The sequence below is a fragment of the Orycteropus afer genome, unplaced genomic scaffold (genome assembly GCF_000298275.1).
Source record: "Orycteropus afer afer isolate SDZICR_OR568_19922 unplaced genomic scaffold, OryAfe1.0 scaffold00071, whole genome shotgun sequence".
NCBI classification, from domain to species: domain Eukaryota; kingdom Metazoa; phylum Chordata; class Mammalia; order Tubulidentata; family Orycteropodidae; genus Orycteropus; species Orycteropus afer.
Genome location: NW_006921658.1, coordinates 9,476,762 through 9,493,858, shown reverse-complemented (window position 1 = coordinate 9,493,858; position 17,097 = coordinate 9,476,762). Strand labels below are relative to the sequence as shown.

At 36.6% G+C, this 17,097-nt stretch overlaps 1 protein-coding gene across 1 annotated transcript in view; it reads right to left on the bottom strand.

Annotated features, from left to right (window-relative positions):
• Positions 1 to 17,097, bottom strand: part of COL25A1 (collagen type XXV alpha 1 chain) — a 783,871-nt gene that overhangs the window by 175,116 nt on the left and 591,658 nt on the right. Inside the window, exon 10 of the mRNA XM_007940758.2 lies at positions 14,810 to 14,845. Within this exon, the coding sequence (XP_007938949.2) occupies positions 14,810 to 14,845 (36 nt within the window). The remainder of the gene's footprint in view (positions 1 to 14,809; positions 14,846 to 17,097) is intronic.

Sequence of the window (17,097 nt, the reverse complement as noted above, 5' to 3'; positions counted from 1 at the left end):
ATGGATGTCTGCAGCTGTTTCTCCTCAATTTGAGTGGTGCCACATCAGCAAATGGAGGTCTTGAAAGCTTTACCTTATCCATATGAGTAAGGCTGGGTTTACTCTGATGATGCAGCTCTTTCCCAGTCCTATTCTGAGAGCTTTCTAACCTAACTGGACTACTTATAACGTTGTGCGGTAATGTATCAGACAGTGTTTCTTTGCTATTCATAAGGTTTTCCCTGGCCAGTTCTTTGAGAAGTGGATGGACTCTTCCTTCTTCCTAGTCTGTCTCAGTCTGTAAGCTGGGCTGATACCTGTACACTATGTGCACCCCACTTGGTTTGAAACACCAGTGGCTCAGCTTCAAGACTCACATCAACATGTCACCACGATGGGACAAACCGACAGACAAGTTTGTCTCCCTGTTGGAAACCTCTCCTACCACCCTTATCTGGGTCCCTGCAGCTGATTCCTTGCTCTGTCCCATCCCTGGGCCTATTCCTCTCCTCTCTCCTTTCTCCCACCCTGCTGCTTTGGGGTGGGGCCTGGGTTCCCTCTCCTCACCTGGATCCCTGCGGCTCACTCCTCATTTTTCCCGGTCCCCGGGCCTATTCCTCTCATAGTGATACTGCCCCAGAAACCCAAGGAAGGGTTGCTATGAGTTGGAGACAACTTGACGGCACATAACAACAAGAATGTAATAAGTTCATTGTTCCCTAGTCAGACTAGTGCTTCTTATTCCTAAAATTAAACACTATTATTCTAGCGGTCCAAGATTTCTCAGATAATTTCATGTTCATATTATAGCCTCATGATTTAACAGGTCTGAATCAAATGGCTTTGTAAGTCATAATCTCATTAGCCTGTTTTTATAAACCATTAAGGAACTTAGACATTTCCTTAGTGGGCACATTTATATTAGTATATATTTCATATGCAACTGGTATATGTTCTGGATGATCTAAAATGAATGAATTTTGTCATACAATGGTTTTTCATAAAGACCTCTCCTTGGGTTTCTGAGGCAATATTTCTATGGAAGTAGATTTTCCAGTATTCCTTTCAAGGAGTGGTTGGTGGGTTTGAACTGTCAGCTTTCTGGTTACCAGTCAAATGCCTTAGGCACTACACCACCAGAGCTCCTGTTATGGACATAGTTTTATTAAAAAGATTTTTTAAAAATGAGCCATTGGAAAAAATCTAAGTGTGAAATAACTTCACTAATCTGCAGACAAAACTTTATAGCAATGTTTTCATTATTTTTAGAAAGAGTATGGAGAGATATGCAAAGTTAACACAAAAACTGGTTAACAAGTAAGAAATTGTATAGTGCATAGCAATTTTCTTTCCTGTTTTCCTCACCTTTGCTGGACCCCGTTTCTAAAGATTATGTACAATTTTCAGCATATGGTGAGCAAGAAAGTTAAAGAAATATGATAGCCCCCATGTTGATGATTGCCTTTACCAAATGTAGGTTAGTCAGGCCTAAGAGTGACTCCTTACTACTCCCTCTCTGAGTCTACCACATAATTGCTCAAGAATGTCTTTCCAGTCTGGCCCTCTTCTCCAACTGCATTGCTAAGTTCTTGTTCAAACTCTCTTCTCTTCTTTTCCACCTAAAGGCTGCTGTGCTGCCTGAGCAAGTTTTCTAAAGTCTAATATGTCATTCATGTTTTTCCTTTGACTTTCCATGGACCAAGCTTCAGTAACAGTTGTAGCTGGTCACATATGCCATAATTCCATATCTGTACACCACTACACCTCTAGTTTTACCTATAAGAGGCTTTCTTTCTTCTGGTTTTCTCTCCTCCACCCATTGCATAATTCAGAGCTCAGTGACCCCATCCTTGACAATCCTTTGCAGTCAGGGCCCTTTGTTTTGTTTTCCAAAGCATCCCTATGACTGCATTTTTTTCATAGAACTTACTACACACTACCGACATTGTCAGGTTATTACTTCACTCTAAGTGTCTTTTATCTTGCACAATAGCTTGTGCATAGTAATTACTCAGAGAATCCTTTGGAGTATTTCCATTTATTCATTCACTTAACAGTTTTTGTGTTTCCACTGAGTTCCAGGCAATATTTTAGGTGCTGGGGATATAGCAGTGACTAAAGTAGACAAAAATCATGCCCTCCTGGACTTTATTCTAGTGAAGGGAGATACACAGTAAAGAAGTAGACAAGTGAAGTGTAAAGCTGGGTCAGGTTGCAAGTGCTAAAGCAAGAAGGAGAGAGAATTCAGTGTGGTGCAATTTTAAATTGGGGGAGTCAGTGAAGGCCTCAGTGAAAAAGTGACCCTTAAACAGAACTCTGAAAGAGATTAGGTAGAGAAACATGCATATAGAAAGGTGAAGAATGTTCCAGGAAGGGAACAGAAAGTGCAAAGGCCAGAAGTGGCACATGCTAAATGTGTTCAAAGTACAGCAAGGAGATAAGAGTAGGGATCAGGAAGAGAGATCAAATGTAAAGGCCTAGGAGATGGTTGTGAACAAAATGGTGCTGTCTTTGAGTATGAGGAAAATTATAAGAATAAATAAAGGAATGCATAAAGCACACCAAAATTTTTTCTTACACGTTAGGCAATAGTATCTCAAAATAAAAATGATTTTTCATTCTTTTGGTCATTCTAACTCTATTGATTTATTCTAATAACTTCCAGATTACCTCTAAATGCAAAAATGAGGGGAGGAATTAAGTTCATGGCTTCTCTATTAAAACAGCAAAGTAAAAATCATCTTAGTAACATGCCACTGTTGTGCACATGGATGTAGGTCTCTAACCCATGTCAGAAAGCCATCATGCAAACAGTAGGGAGAATTATCAACCCAAGTTAATCTTCAAAGCAGGCAGTTAAGAAATGGATGGTTCTGTAACCATTAAGCATTAGCTGCACTTTCCAGTGTGTTTAAGGGGTTGGGGGAAGGGCCTTTTGCTTGATGGATCATAGAATGGAAAAAAAAAAAAATTAATGAGTTTTTCTGACACTACCAAAGTTAGCACGAATTTGATTGAGGTATTAATTACTTAAACAGGATGCAGAATTTCTAAATGATGTGCTTTAGGATGCCTCTTGGGAGGTGTTTTAAGGCAAGTTCTGGTTGCCTGCTATTAGGAAATGATGTTCTGTGTGAGTAGGGGGTGGACACAGTTCCTGTTCTGTCCCTGATGGCTAACAGTAAAATCTGAGGCTCTGAAAGCTGCTGGTCATTTCTGAATACAAGAATATACAACCAGCTTCTGTAATAAAAAACATAGGGAACAAAAAAGAGGTGGTCCATCTGTGTAGGGGAGGATAAAAGCTCCAAATTATTAAGCCACTTAAAATTATTTCCTTTTTGAGTTCAGAATTTTTCTAAGATTTAGTAAGTTAGACAAAATGGAGAAGATACTTTTAAAAGTCTGGTTCTATAGGGAAGAATGATAACTCATATAATTTAACTTAAAATGATAGTCATAAAACATTAGTATCAGACTTTCTCAAAAGTTTGATGCAACAGACTTTAATTAAAACTTTTGGAAAGATATTAACTTGGTCAAAAGCATCATAAAGATTAGAAAATATATAAACCCAGTTTATAAAGAGTAAGAGGAAATTGGAATCACATAGTGGAAGTTTGTCTTAAGAAAGAATAATTTAGGATGTACTTATATAAAATTCCATGTTCTGCTTGGATGTTTTGATGTGGGAAGGTTAAGAAATATGAACTCTAAACCCCAGAAGACCAAAACTCACCGCCATCAAGTCAATTCCAACAGAGTAGAACTGACCCACAAGGTTTCCAAGGCTGTAAATCTGCAGAAGCAGATTGCCACATCTTTCTCCTGAAGAGCAGCTGGTGGGCTTAAACTGCTGACCTTTAGGTTAGGGGCTGAGCACTTAACCACTGCACCACCAGAGGTCTTACATAAACTCTAGGCGCTGTTATATGTATGTCTGGAGTATAATTTAAGTGATGTTTTTTATAGGATTCAAATTTCATAGCCGAAGCGGGTAGAAATGTCAAACTAGAAACTATTGGGAAATGTTTAGAATATTAGTGAGAGTGCTGAAACATTTTCAGTCTAAAAGCTAATGATTTAGTTGACTTAGGTATGAAGAAACACAATATAAACAAGAGAAAAGTGGGATAGTGCTGAGATGGGAGAGACCTCTCTCCTGTTTCAAGTCTTTCATAGACTCTGTCCTCAGTCACACTTAATCATTTATATTTTCCCTCACAGTCCCTGCCCTTCTCCTATCAGTATTCATGTGAAGTTCTTAATCATTCTTCAAGGCTCAGCAGTCATAATTCACTTCCTTTGTGAGCCTTCTCCAAACTACCCACACAGAGTTTGTTTTCAACCTCTGTGTTTATCTAGCACAGATTTTAATGTGTTTACATATTTTTTAAATCCAGTTGAGTGGGCAGTGATTCCCTCAAGAGCAAGGCTAGCACAGAGCTCAATGCCTATTAAATAAGTTGACTAAATTGAAATAATAAATGAATGAAAATAAAAACGATCAAGTTCTATTTGCTAAATTTTATACATTATTTTACCACTCAAATTATCACACTCCTATCACTGGAAATGGTTCTGTTTTGTAGCAGTTGTTCCTAAGTATCTGTTTTTTGTTTTGTTTAGTTTTTCAGTAATATCACTCCACAATTCTATTATTTTAAAAAAAATCACCTCTAAAACAAATATCATTTAGAGTCTATCAGTAAGATGGCAGGCATGTCATTATGTTTATTCATGAATATTCAATGAAAAAAAACTTTTTATATTTTTTAAAAGAGTACATTCTTTCTGACTTTTCTATCCCATGCTTTGTTTATGTTTATTATTAGCAGTATTAAATCAGGATAATTCATTTATTGGTCTATTGAAATCATGAGGCTGTGATCTCTTTTAGGGAGGTCTCTTAAAGTTCAGGAGATTGAAGAAGGAATACATTTTTCCCACCAAAACCAGAATGCCAGACTGCATGTTGAATAAGAAATATCACCAGCAGATTAAAGACAGATCTAGATGTTTGAGAATCTATGTTCTGATCAGGTCCCCAAACAGAAGCTCTGTATCATCTCCCACCACATACCCAGGGCTGAAATTAGCTTACTCTATCCCTTCTAAATATTTAATAAACGATTGCTTTTTGCTGAATCCAAAGTGGAAATGACCCAGAAAGAAAGAAAAATTAACAGGCTTCCTCTGCCATCTGTGATTAAACATACTTCCCTTGTGTACCATAAAGGAAACAAATTTATAGTTCACAAAGGCCTATCATCCTACACGACACTCAGTAACAAATATTTCTATTGAATAAAGTGCTTTTGCTACTTTAAATCAACAATGCTAAAAACACTGGCTGCTAAAATTTAAATACTCCATGATCAAGAGAAGAATTTAGGCTATAATGTATAATCATGTACTATTGAGATCTGTTTTCTATTTAGACCAGCTGCTATGCAATAGAACTTCCTACAATGATGAAAATGTTCTACTTTACTCAATCCATTATGGTGGCCACTTACCATATATAGCTAGAGAATATTTGAAATGTGGTGAGTGCAACTAAGGAACTGAATTTTTAATTTTATTTCATTTTAATTAATTTAAATTTTAATAGTCATGTGGAGCTAGTGGCTATTGCATCAGACAATGAAGATCTAGACTGTAGAACATGTAAGTCTGCAATCAGGTGAACTGGATTCTGGTCTAGTTCTGCCACAGACTAGCTTTGTGACCTTGGCCAAGTTGCTTATTCATGCTGATGCTGTTCCTTCATCTGTTAGTGAGAAACTATGTAACTTCTGGAATTTCTTCTACATCTTTTATGTTATTATAACATCTTCTATATTCTACTTAAAAAAAAAAAAATAGCCGCATAGTGTGACTATAAATCAATGCAATGATGTTCCCACTGTCCTTATGAAAATCAGTCTTTAACTATACGATGCATATTCATGAGCATGTATACCACATGAGTCAATTTGAGGACACAGCAATGAAAGCAGTTTTGTAGTAATTCTTTTGGATTTTTACTGCCTAATCCCACCCTGGGGAGCAATGTTATCAGTTGGGAGAAAAATATAAAGCTGATTCCTTTGTATTAATAAACAATATATTGAATGATTCATTGAGTCATATCACTCAGTTTACTGAACAGCTTAAGTATCAAGCACAATTATGATATGATGTGACAACTGCTGTTGAGGAATGGAGAAGACAACTTCTACTTAGCTGAGGAAGTGTGTAAGTATATGGATGTGTGTGTATGTGCAAGTGTGAAATTTTCTCCAAAGAGGTGACTGAAGCAGAAGTCTATTTTTTAAAAAACTCCATTCAACCCACTAGCCTGTTCTGTCCCTGACCTGAGAAAGAAGGCTCTTTCTTCAGTCTCAGGACTAAAGGGCCCAGTCTTCAGAGAACTCTTCTCTGGTGGCACATCTCATGACATTAGGTACCCGTGAGACCAAGGGAACATACCTATCTTTAGCCCCCTCCCTCTCACATTAGTCAGTGCTTTGGATACTACCAATACCAAAAACCAAACCACTGCCATTGAATCGATTGCACCTCATAGCAAACACCACTGAGTATCCAAGGCTGTAAATCGTTATAGAAGTACCTCATTATCCTTCTGTGGAGCAGCTGGTGAGTTTGAACTGTCACCTTCTGGTTAGCAGCCAAATGCCTTACTCATTATGCCACGAGAGCTCCTTTTGTGTACTAAGGACCCTAGAATTCTCTGCCCCAATGACCTGAGGGTGCTTCAAGGACTTTGTGTTACCTCTCTCAACTCTTGTCTTCCAAAAGGTGGATCACTGGTGTGTGTGTAGCAATGAATTGGAAGAAGGGGCAAAGAAATGGATATTTGGGGGGAGGGGAATGGAATTTGGTCCTGTGGGCATCCAAGAATATATACATGTGAGATCCTGACTCTCCTAAAGGGAAGGAATGAAAGCAGGTGTGAGAGAGAAGGGGAGCCGGCCAGAGGCCACAGGCTGAGGCTGGTTACAGCTCTCCTCATGCCATCACACTCTGGTTTGGACTGCTAAGGAGTACAAGAATGCTAGATTTGAACTTTCCAAGTAACTGTGAGTATATGTTTATCAAGGCTGGAGGATACAGCATATTTTTATGAAATAGTTTATTAGCTTGATTCATAACTTTTAAATATTTAAACATGTTGTATAAGGACTTCCATTTGTACTCTTGCCCTAGACCCTGCAAATGTAAAGCATAGACCTTACACAGACCAAACATTATTCTGAAAAATTTCTTTTTAATCTAATGAGACTACAGAACATGGTGAAAGTGATTAATTATAATTTCATTAATATCCACATATAAGAGTGACATTATTGCATCAGTATAACAACCCAAACCTAACCCACTGTCATAGCGACCCCTCCTGGGGTTTCTGAGGCAGTATTTTTATGGAAGTAGATTGCCCGATCTTCCTTCTGAGGAGTGACTGGGGGGTTTGAAGCACCAGCCTTCCAGTTAGCAGTCAAACACCTTATGAGCACTAGGCCACCAGAGTTCCTCCTAGTATAACAACAGCAGGTTGGATTTAGGGAAGTTGATAGCTTTGAAGGTGACAGTTTTAAGACTATCTTATATTAAAATTTAACACATAACTATGGTTATGTGTTTTAATTATTTATAGTATATATAATGTGTGTGTGTGTGTATGTGTGTGTGGTGGGTATCTAACATGTTTCTGGGCCTTTGTGATGAAAGCATAGTAGAAATGACAGGACATTCTTTAGTTTCACCACTTTTTATAGACAAGGAATCAGTAGCCTAAGTATCTTATATAATTTGTCCAATATTATATAGTTTATTAGACCTTCAACTAGAACCAGTATAAAAATAATTAAAAACAGAGCTGATTTACAGGTTCTTAAAGGGGGGCAAAAAAAAAAAAAGAAAAGAAAAGAATGAAAGAAGAATACAAACAGAACCATCTCCATAGTGTTTTAGACTACTTTTTGCTTATGTAAGTTGGTTGTAAGGAGTTCTGCTGGTGCAGTGGTAAAAACATTTGGAACCTAACCAAAAGGTCAGTGGTTCAAACTCACCAGCTGTTCTGCAGGAGAAAGTAAAGACTTACAGCCTTGGAAACCCCATGGGCCAGTTCCATTCTGTCCTACAGGGTCCCTGTGAATTGGCATCAACTAGACAGAAGAGGTCTGGTTTAGTTTTCATGGGTTTAAGTAGATTGTGCTTCTAAATCACTATTGAAAATGCTTCCCCAAAAGTTTATTTTTTGTTTCTAAGGGACAGACCCAGCTTTAAAGGATAGTCAAATGTTCCTTTCCATTACTAAACTATAGTGACCTTTAGATACCTCTGTAAAAGTGTATGCACCCAATAATTGACACAGAGTAAATTGTGTCTAGCTGGGCTACCCAAAGGGCCAGTGGGACGGCACCAGAAAGAGAAGGCATTACTTATCTACTTTCTCTCAGTCTGCCTGGAAAACAAAGCATCATAGGTTCTGGACTAAAGCACCAAAAAGGTGGGAAGGGCTGGTTCTGTGTGGCAATTAAATGTACTTCATGGTCAATCAGATTAAGTGAGGATCATAACACATTAGGATGGTTGCTAAGATATCGCAGAAGGCAGTGCGAATAACTGAACTCCACACAGTTCAACTAAACAAGATTTCATTGTTAAATTAATAAGTAAATATGCTAAAATGATTCTGGTCATATCTGTTATCTGTGATCTGAAGGACTGAAATTTTGCTTTCTCAGTCAGATAAGGATCAGGAAGAAGTCTGTGGCTGTCTCTGTGTTTGCCATAATGCTGGTCAAGAGAGCCAGCAGAGCCAGGTGCAACTAAGGGGTGAGTTTCATAACATCTGTGAGATAGCAGTACATCGGAATGGACAAAATTTAAAGTAAATCTTCACATATTAGTTCTTTCAATTTTATTTTAAATGAAGCAGAAGTCATTATTTATGCTTATGTTGTTAATGAACATAAAATGTATTATATTTACTTGGCACAGAATATATTAAGTATGTTTGTAGGCAAAATTAAAATAAACTGAAGACACATATAAACTATTCAGACACAAGTTCAAATTTCACTTTAGGGGATAGTAACAGGAAAGTTTTTCAGAGGATTGAACTCTTAGATACCAGCAGGTCCTACCGAGTAATATTTTAAGTATATGTCAGGAAGACATTTATGGGTATGTTTTGGAGTTTGTATAGATGGGGTAGAAGCAGAGGGAAGGGGAGCTTCAGATTTAGTCTATGAGACCGTGGATATAGACACTTTGGACCAAAAAATAGTATCCAAGAAAATGACACTAGTTGGTATATATTTGTTGGTATATATTTTTTAAAAGAGTAATATATATATATATATATATATATATATATATATATATATATAATGTTTCTGAGAAATCCAACTACAAAGTAAGAAAGAGTAAGGAATATAGAAAAGAAAGATGTTGTCAAAAAACTCTATTTGAACAACTATTTAAAATTTTAAAGAACTGAAAAATAAAGCTTACTTATTCTAGGGTTCAGAACTTTAGCACTTTCAAATGCAGTCCGTCCTTGACTTAATCCTTCAGTCGAGTCTTATAAGATAGAGCAGTTCTTTCCTTATTTAGACGGAGATCAATTTATTTAAGCTCAAGATGTCTTTTAAAATCCCATCCTGAACTTCTCAGAAAACCCAAAGGTCATGTTTACAGGATAGCTGCACAGCAGGATTAAATAAATGTGGACCCGTTAGAGCTGCAGATCTTCCTTTTTATTCTGTCATCGATGCTGTTAATCCGCAGATGATTATTTTTGCAATATAAAATATATATCCTGGATTATGAAACTAATCCCCCACCTGACATGCTCATGAACAGTTTTGTAAGAGCTAATTTTAGATCATTCCTTCTTCATTTCATCATAAGAGACTTTTCAAATTTAAAAAATTCCCTGGTGCCTCTCAGAACTCTCCTGTAAGCAAAAATTGCTCTCTGACATAAACAAACAGATGTAGTGGGTTTTATATACTGTGGAAAAGATTAAATTAATGATATTTATTATCATTTCTTTGTTTTAACTGGTGAGTGAGAAGAGTGTTAAGAAAACCTGATAATATAATATGATATGATTTATACCAGTAGAAGGAAAAATAAAAAAGCTGCAAAGCCCCAAATAAGACAAAAGAAATAAGTTGTACTATCAATTGCTGTATTTAACACAATATAAATTAGCTATTATCAGACATATTTAGCTCTTATGTTTCATCGAGTAGTCTTTGTTTGCCAAGTTACCTCATCTAACATTTGTTTTTAACAGTAATAGTTTTCATTTATGGAATTTTTTGTAGTTCATAAACCATTTTATTATTATTATTATTTCACTCGCTTGTCACCATTACTCACTGTGGTAGGCAGAATAGGAATCTTTACCTATATTTTATAGATCGGTAAAAAGTACCACAAACTATAGTAATATACTCCTATAGTAGGCACTTGACTACTAACCAGAAGGCTGGCGGTTCAAACCCACCAGCCACTCCTCGGAAGGAAGATGGGGCAATCTACTTCCGTAGTGATACTGTTTCAGAAACCGGAGGAGGGGTCGCTATGAGTCGGTCCCACTCAACAGCACATAACAACAACAAACAAACAATTACTTGTGAAACCAGAACTACTGGTACAATGTACTTTTCTCCCTACAAGACTTGGAGTTAACACACACACACACACACACACACAAATTCATATTTGAAAGAAAGTTTTTAAGGAAAATTTTCTCTTTTTAAAAACTGTTTACAATTATACCAAGTATTCTCTTCTCTCTCTAAGATGGGTTAAAAAATACAGGTGCTAGTCAAAATATAAATGATGATAAAAAAAAGATTGTTTTTTAAATAACAGAAATAGTTCATCTTAAGCAAGTATAAGAAATAAAAATTTAGTTTGCTGGGAACAGGAATTAGAGGACGATATTGCTTAACAAAAAGACTGAATAGGATTGCTTTCAATAGCAAAATTCCCTAGTACATTTAAAATATGTTGATTTATGAAAATTTGATTCACACAGAGCTTTACAGGAATACATCTGTTATAGAAATCTATGTTCACCTGTAATTTACTCTAGAGAGAACAATTGAGTGATAATAATAATAACATGCTCCTATAGTTCTTCATTATATATTTTAAAGTGCCTTGCCCTAATTTATTGCATTTGTCTTTGGCAACTTTAGAAAGCAGGCAGAGAGAGTATTATTATCCTTTCTTTACAGATGAGGAATTAAGAGGTTAAGTGACTTGCCCAAAGTCAGACAGACAATCCATTCATTTATTGCTATCTAAATGATGTCGTTTTAAAAGGCTAGTCAAGGAAGTAAGGTTCTTCCTCCTGATTTTTTTTTTTTTTTTCCAACCAGCTGTGAAGGCTATTAAACCAGAAGTGGATGACCTCACAAACATTATGTTGAATGAAAGTGGCCAGACACAAACGTGTCTATACAGTATAATTCTACTAATACAAAATTTAAAACAAGACTAAGCTTAGGTGATAGAAGTTAGAATGATGGTTAACTTGGGGAAGGGGGGATGGTGACTGGGGGTGAGGGGAACATCTAGGTTATAATAGTGTTCTATTTCTTGATCTGGTTTGTGGTTTCACAGTTAGGTTCACTTGTGAAAAGTGAGTTGTACACTTATGATTTATCTACTTTTCTTTATATATTATTATAGTTTTCTTTTAAAAAAGGATTTTACATCTTAAAAAATAGTTCAATTCACTTTAGAAAACCATTGTAATACACTTATGCTTAAAACATTTATCATTTCAATTAAGTTTCTTAGCTGAATCATTAAATGAGAACATGAAATTAATCTGAAGAGTTTAAAGAAAGAAGATAAGTTTATAGAAAAAAATATCTAGGATCATCTTTATTTGAGAGAGTACATTAATAACATAATTCTTTTAGGACTATGTTGAACATTTATATTTAATGATATCAAGCTAAGAATTATAGGAAGATCAGATTATTTTCTGATTCATATAGTATATCTTGGAGAGTATATAAGGAGTCCCTGGGTAGTGCAAATGGTTAGTGCACTTGGCTGCTAACCAAAAGGTTGGAGGTTGGAGTCCACCCATAGGTACCTTGGAAGAAAGGTCTGGTGATCTACTTCTGAAAACTCAAGCATGAAAAACCTAACGGAACACAGCTCCATTCTGTCACACACGGAGTCACTGTGAGTCCAAACCATGTGAGATCAAGAATGGTAAGAATACAATTTTTTTTTTTTTTAAATATACCTATTTTATTTTTGGGAGCTCTGGTAGCATAGTGGCTAAGACACTTGTCTGCTAACCAGACGGCTGGCGGTTCAAACCCACCAGCCACTCCTCGGAAGGAAGGTTGGGCAATCCTACGTTCGTTAGTGATACTGCCTCAGAAACCCAAGGAGGGGTTGCTATGAGTTGGGTTTGACTCGACAGAACATAACAACAACAACAAATTTTATTTTTGGACTTTGTAAATTAGGATCTTTGAGCATCAGGGTAGAAAGCCAATGCCAACAAGACAAATTTGACTGGGCTGTTCATAGCTGAGAGCAAACAAGGGCTCCTGAGAATTCCCAGTAGCCTTCAGTGAAAGCAGAATTTGTAGGAAGAATATGTTTTGACCATTATCCAGAATAGTAAGTACAGGTGCATTTAAGTGCTTAAATTCACATTGTACTTTTTCAAGAATCCTTAACACTGTGACTATCTAGCACTGGGAGCTAATTGCTGCATAAGCAGAATGATCATTTATGACAAATGTTTAATTTTTACAATTTTTTTTCTTTTTACTCTTTTCTTAAAAAAGGAATCCATTACAGTGCCAAAATAATGTATCTGTATCTTGATATTATAGGTCAGGAGCAAGGAATTTCCAGGCAGTACATCAGATTTGGTCCCAGCTTACGTTCATTTCACCAATGATCTTGCTAAGGCAGCTAGACCTACAGGTCAGGAGTGTTTCCCCCAGAAGGGCTGTGGAAAGCATACCACACAGGGAAAAGCCTTCAACATTTAATCTGTTCACACATTTGTTTAAAGTTCCCACCAACTATTTTGCCCTTGTGTGTTAGTTACACTAGGATGTAGCTTTTTTTAAAAACAAAAACAAAAAAACTTTATATCCCAAATACCTGTATGCTGTGGGTATGTGTTATTGCAGAAGGGACATCAGCAAGCTTATTGTCATCACCTGGCAGCACCATGCACAGTCCCTGTGGATGCCATTCTGCACCCAAGGTAAGTGAGAGACATAGTTGGCCTATGTAATGTGGGTTATTAGAGCATTGCTCTGTTCCCTGGTATTGTGCATATCACAAAGCAGGTTAGAAGGGCAGCTCAAGAGAAGGAGAGGGAGAGGGTGATTGAACGAATTCCACTCTTCAGGGTTCAGTATCATGCCCAAACTTCTTTTCCACTGGCAAAGGATAAAACGTCATGAGCAACTGGGACCTGCATATCTACAGGCAAGTCCACATGGAATCATTTCACGACCTTTTAAAAATGATGCCTAGCAACAGGAGCAACTCTTTCTGGATGGAGTCCATCAACAAAAGAAAGAACTCTGAATTCCTGTGCAAGATTTGCTATGCTAATGCCCAATTGGTCACACCTGATCCCTTTGAAAGCTAATTTTCTACTTAAGCTTCTAACAGGCATATCCCTGAATTTAATCTACTTTATAGTTACAGCGGGAGCCCTGCTGGTGCAGTGGTTAAAGCATTTGGCTGCTAACCAAAAGGTCAGAGGTTTGAACTTATGAACCACTCTGCAGTAGAAAGTTGAGGCAGCTTGCCTCAGAAACCCAATGGGGGCAGTTCTACTCTGACCTATATGGTCACTATCAGTTGGAATCTACTCATTAGCAGTGGGTTTTTTAGTTGGACAGTTACAGCAGAGCTACCTAAATCAAATTCTCTTCTTTGACCTTCTGCAGTGTCTCTCCATCTCTCTTCCAACTAAAACATCAGTTCGAGAGATGTATAATTCTTGACCTTAGCATGTAGTAGTTAGGCCTTATTATTTTTTGACTCTTAACTAATTTTCACTCTTTTGTTGGAGGTTGTGTGACAGATACTTTGACACACATAATCTTGACAAAGGGTAAAACAAAATCCCATGATATAGACGTGGACCTTCTATTGACCAATATTGACAAAGCCATATTAATCAATAGTGTAATAAAGTTACTGAGATAACTAATAAGCTACATCAGAAGGTCAGCAATTTTGACAGTGAATACTTTCTGCTTTGCAGCCCATACAGTCTCCGTCATAACTACTCAATTCTGCTGTTATAGAGTGAAAACTGCCATAGGCAATATATAAAAAAATGAGCATGAACATGTTCCAATAAACTTAAGTTACAAAAACTAGCAGTGGGCAGATTTCACCCACAGATGTAGTTTGCTGACCTTATCAAGCAAAATATAATCAAGACCAAAGGCACTGATATTTTCCCTGTACTCTTCAGGTATCAAACCAAAAGCCAGTTTTTGAGTTCATTTTTGACTCTGGTCAAGTTGCCAGAGACAACAGAATAGAGACCTACCGATCAGTCAGTATTAGCTTAATTATCCAATATCAATCCAATATTGACTATTTATTAAACCTTGTGCACAGTTTTTCAATTAGCTAAGAATCTCCCTAAAAGTACTGATATTCCGTTATAATTTCTCCACCTAGTCACCAATGAGCACACTGCAGTATTTGTCAGTCTTGACTATAGTTTTTAATAACCTGACCTTCAGTATTTTGGGTACAGAGAAAGATAAATTTAGATACTTACCATTAAGCCTTGTTCTCCTGGTTTGCCTGGTTCACCCTTAGGAAAGAATAGGAATAATTTTATTAATGGTATTAACACTGAAATCCAGTTTTAATCATTTGGGTTATTTTCTTTTTACATAATATTCACTGGTGCATGTGAATATCAAATACATTTTTCAGACTAAATAGAGAAATGCAAACATGATGCAGTCAAGAGAGCCGATATTCTTTTTTCAAATGCATATTATAAACACTTTAATAAGACGAAAAGATTTAGTAAGGTAAATCTAGACTTCAGTAGAGATTTAAGACTTATACCTAGAATATATTCTAAGTAAAATTGTTGCTGTTGTTGTTGGGTGCCGACAAGTAGAGATCCCACATGACAAAGATGATATATAAAGACCGTAGCCAAGAACTGCCTCAAAGGGCTTTCTTGGCTACAATCTTTATGGAAGCAGATCACCAGATCTTTCTTCCTCAGGGCAGTTGGGTGAATTTAAACCACCAAACTTTTGGTTAGGAGATGAGCATTTATCCACTGTGCCAGCAGGTCTTCCCAAATAAAACTAGTAGGAATGATTATATTGTAGGTGAACAAATGATCTTACAAAAATATTTAATTATATATCTAGAGTAATATCTCATTTATTATTTCCTTCCTATGATGACAGAAAGATGATGACTGGTGTCTTCTTTAGATGTCAGACCTTTCACATGTAAACCAAAGAGGCAACTGTTCTTAGTGTAGAAATTTAAAAAAAATAAAATGTTTCTGATATTGTTAAATTTTGGGCCTCCTAGATTACTATGTTTTATTAAAACCGTTAAGAAAAAGAAAATTTTTCTATATCATATAACTGCTAACCAGAAGGCTAGCGGTTCAAACCCACCAGCCATTCCTTGGAAGGAAGGTTGGGCAATCTACTTCTGTAATGATACTGCCTTGGAAACCCAAGAAGGGGTCACTGTGAGTAAGATCTGACTTGACAGAAGTGAGTTTTTTTTTTTTTGAAATCCATAGATTAAGGGGCTCTGGTGGTGTAGTGCCTAAGGCATTTGACTGCTAACCAGAAGTTGGTGGTTCAAACCCACCAGCCGCTCCAAGAAAGGAAGACTGGACAATCTATTTGCATGAAGATTTACCACCTCACAAACCCAAAGGGGTCACTAATATGGAATTGATTATTATGTTTTCTTATCATATTAATGACAGAATAATTGGCTACAGATTTTTTTTTGGGGGGTGTGTGGAAATTGTGCTTATAAAGCCAATAGATGTAGATGTTGATGGCCTTTAAAATATGTATTTCCCAGTTTATTTTTATGGACTCCTTTCCCAGTGGTTATGATGTTGTTCGGTGCCATTGAGTCAGTTCTGACTGGTAACAACCCTATGAACAACAGAATGAAACACTACCGAGTCCTGCTGCCATCCTCAAAATCATTGCTATGTTTGAGCCTGTTGTGGTGGCCACTGTGTCAATCCATCTCATTGAGGGTCTTCCTCTCTTTTGCTGACCCACTACTTTACCAAGCATGATGTCCTTCTCCAGGGATTGGTCCCTCCTGATAACATGTCCAGAACACATGAGACAAAGTCTCATCATCCCTTCTAAGGAGCATTAACTCAACAACCACAAATCCAGTTCAAATCAGATGTATGGGTTAAAAAAAAAAAAAAAAAAAAGAGAAGTAATTTGCCTTTTGTGCAATTTCTATGTTGAATTTTATTTCGGTAATTACCCTTTATTATACCTAATGATCTGACTGATTTTGTAACACAAAAATGGTTTTAACTACTTCTTGTATTTGAAGAGACACATGTTGGACCTGTGCTGGTAGCCAAAAATCAATGGAACAGCTTTTAACACCCCTGAGCTACTGATCTATCTGCTGGGGTATCACCATGCCAAGAAAAAGTAAGACATTAGGAAATAAATTTGGAAATAAACCACCTTATTCAGTGAAAGTAGTCCTAACAACTGGCAAATCATATGTTTGAAAGTCAGTCCCTCATTTCATATGATCATATTTCTAGCAGCTTTCAGAAAGGGAAATGGGCCTTATAAGAAGGTTATCTCAGAAGACTTTTTCAATACCCCATACTTTTACAAAGAAACTCTCTTGGAAAAAAATAAGTAATTTATGTATTTACATGGAAATGGAAAGAAATATACCAAAACATTAATGACTGTGACTGATTTTTCTTTTTTCCTGTCTTTATTTTCTAAACTTTCTACTTTGTAGGTAGGTTAATTATTACTTTTGTACTAGGAAAACACTAATGAAAGTAATTTAAATTAA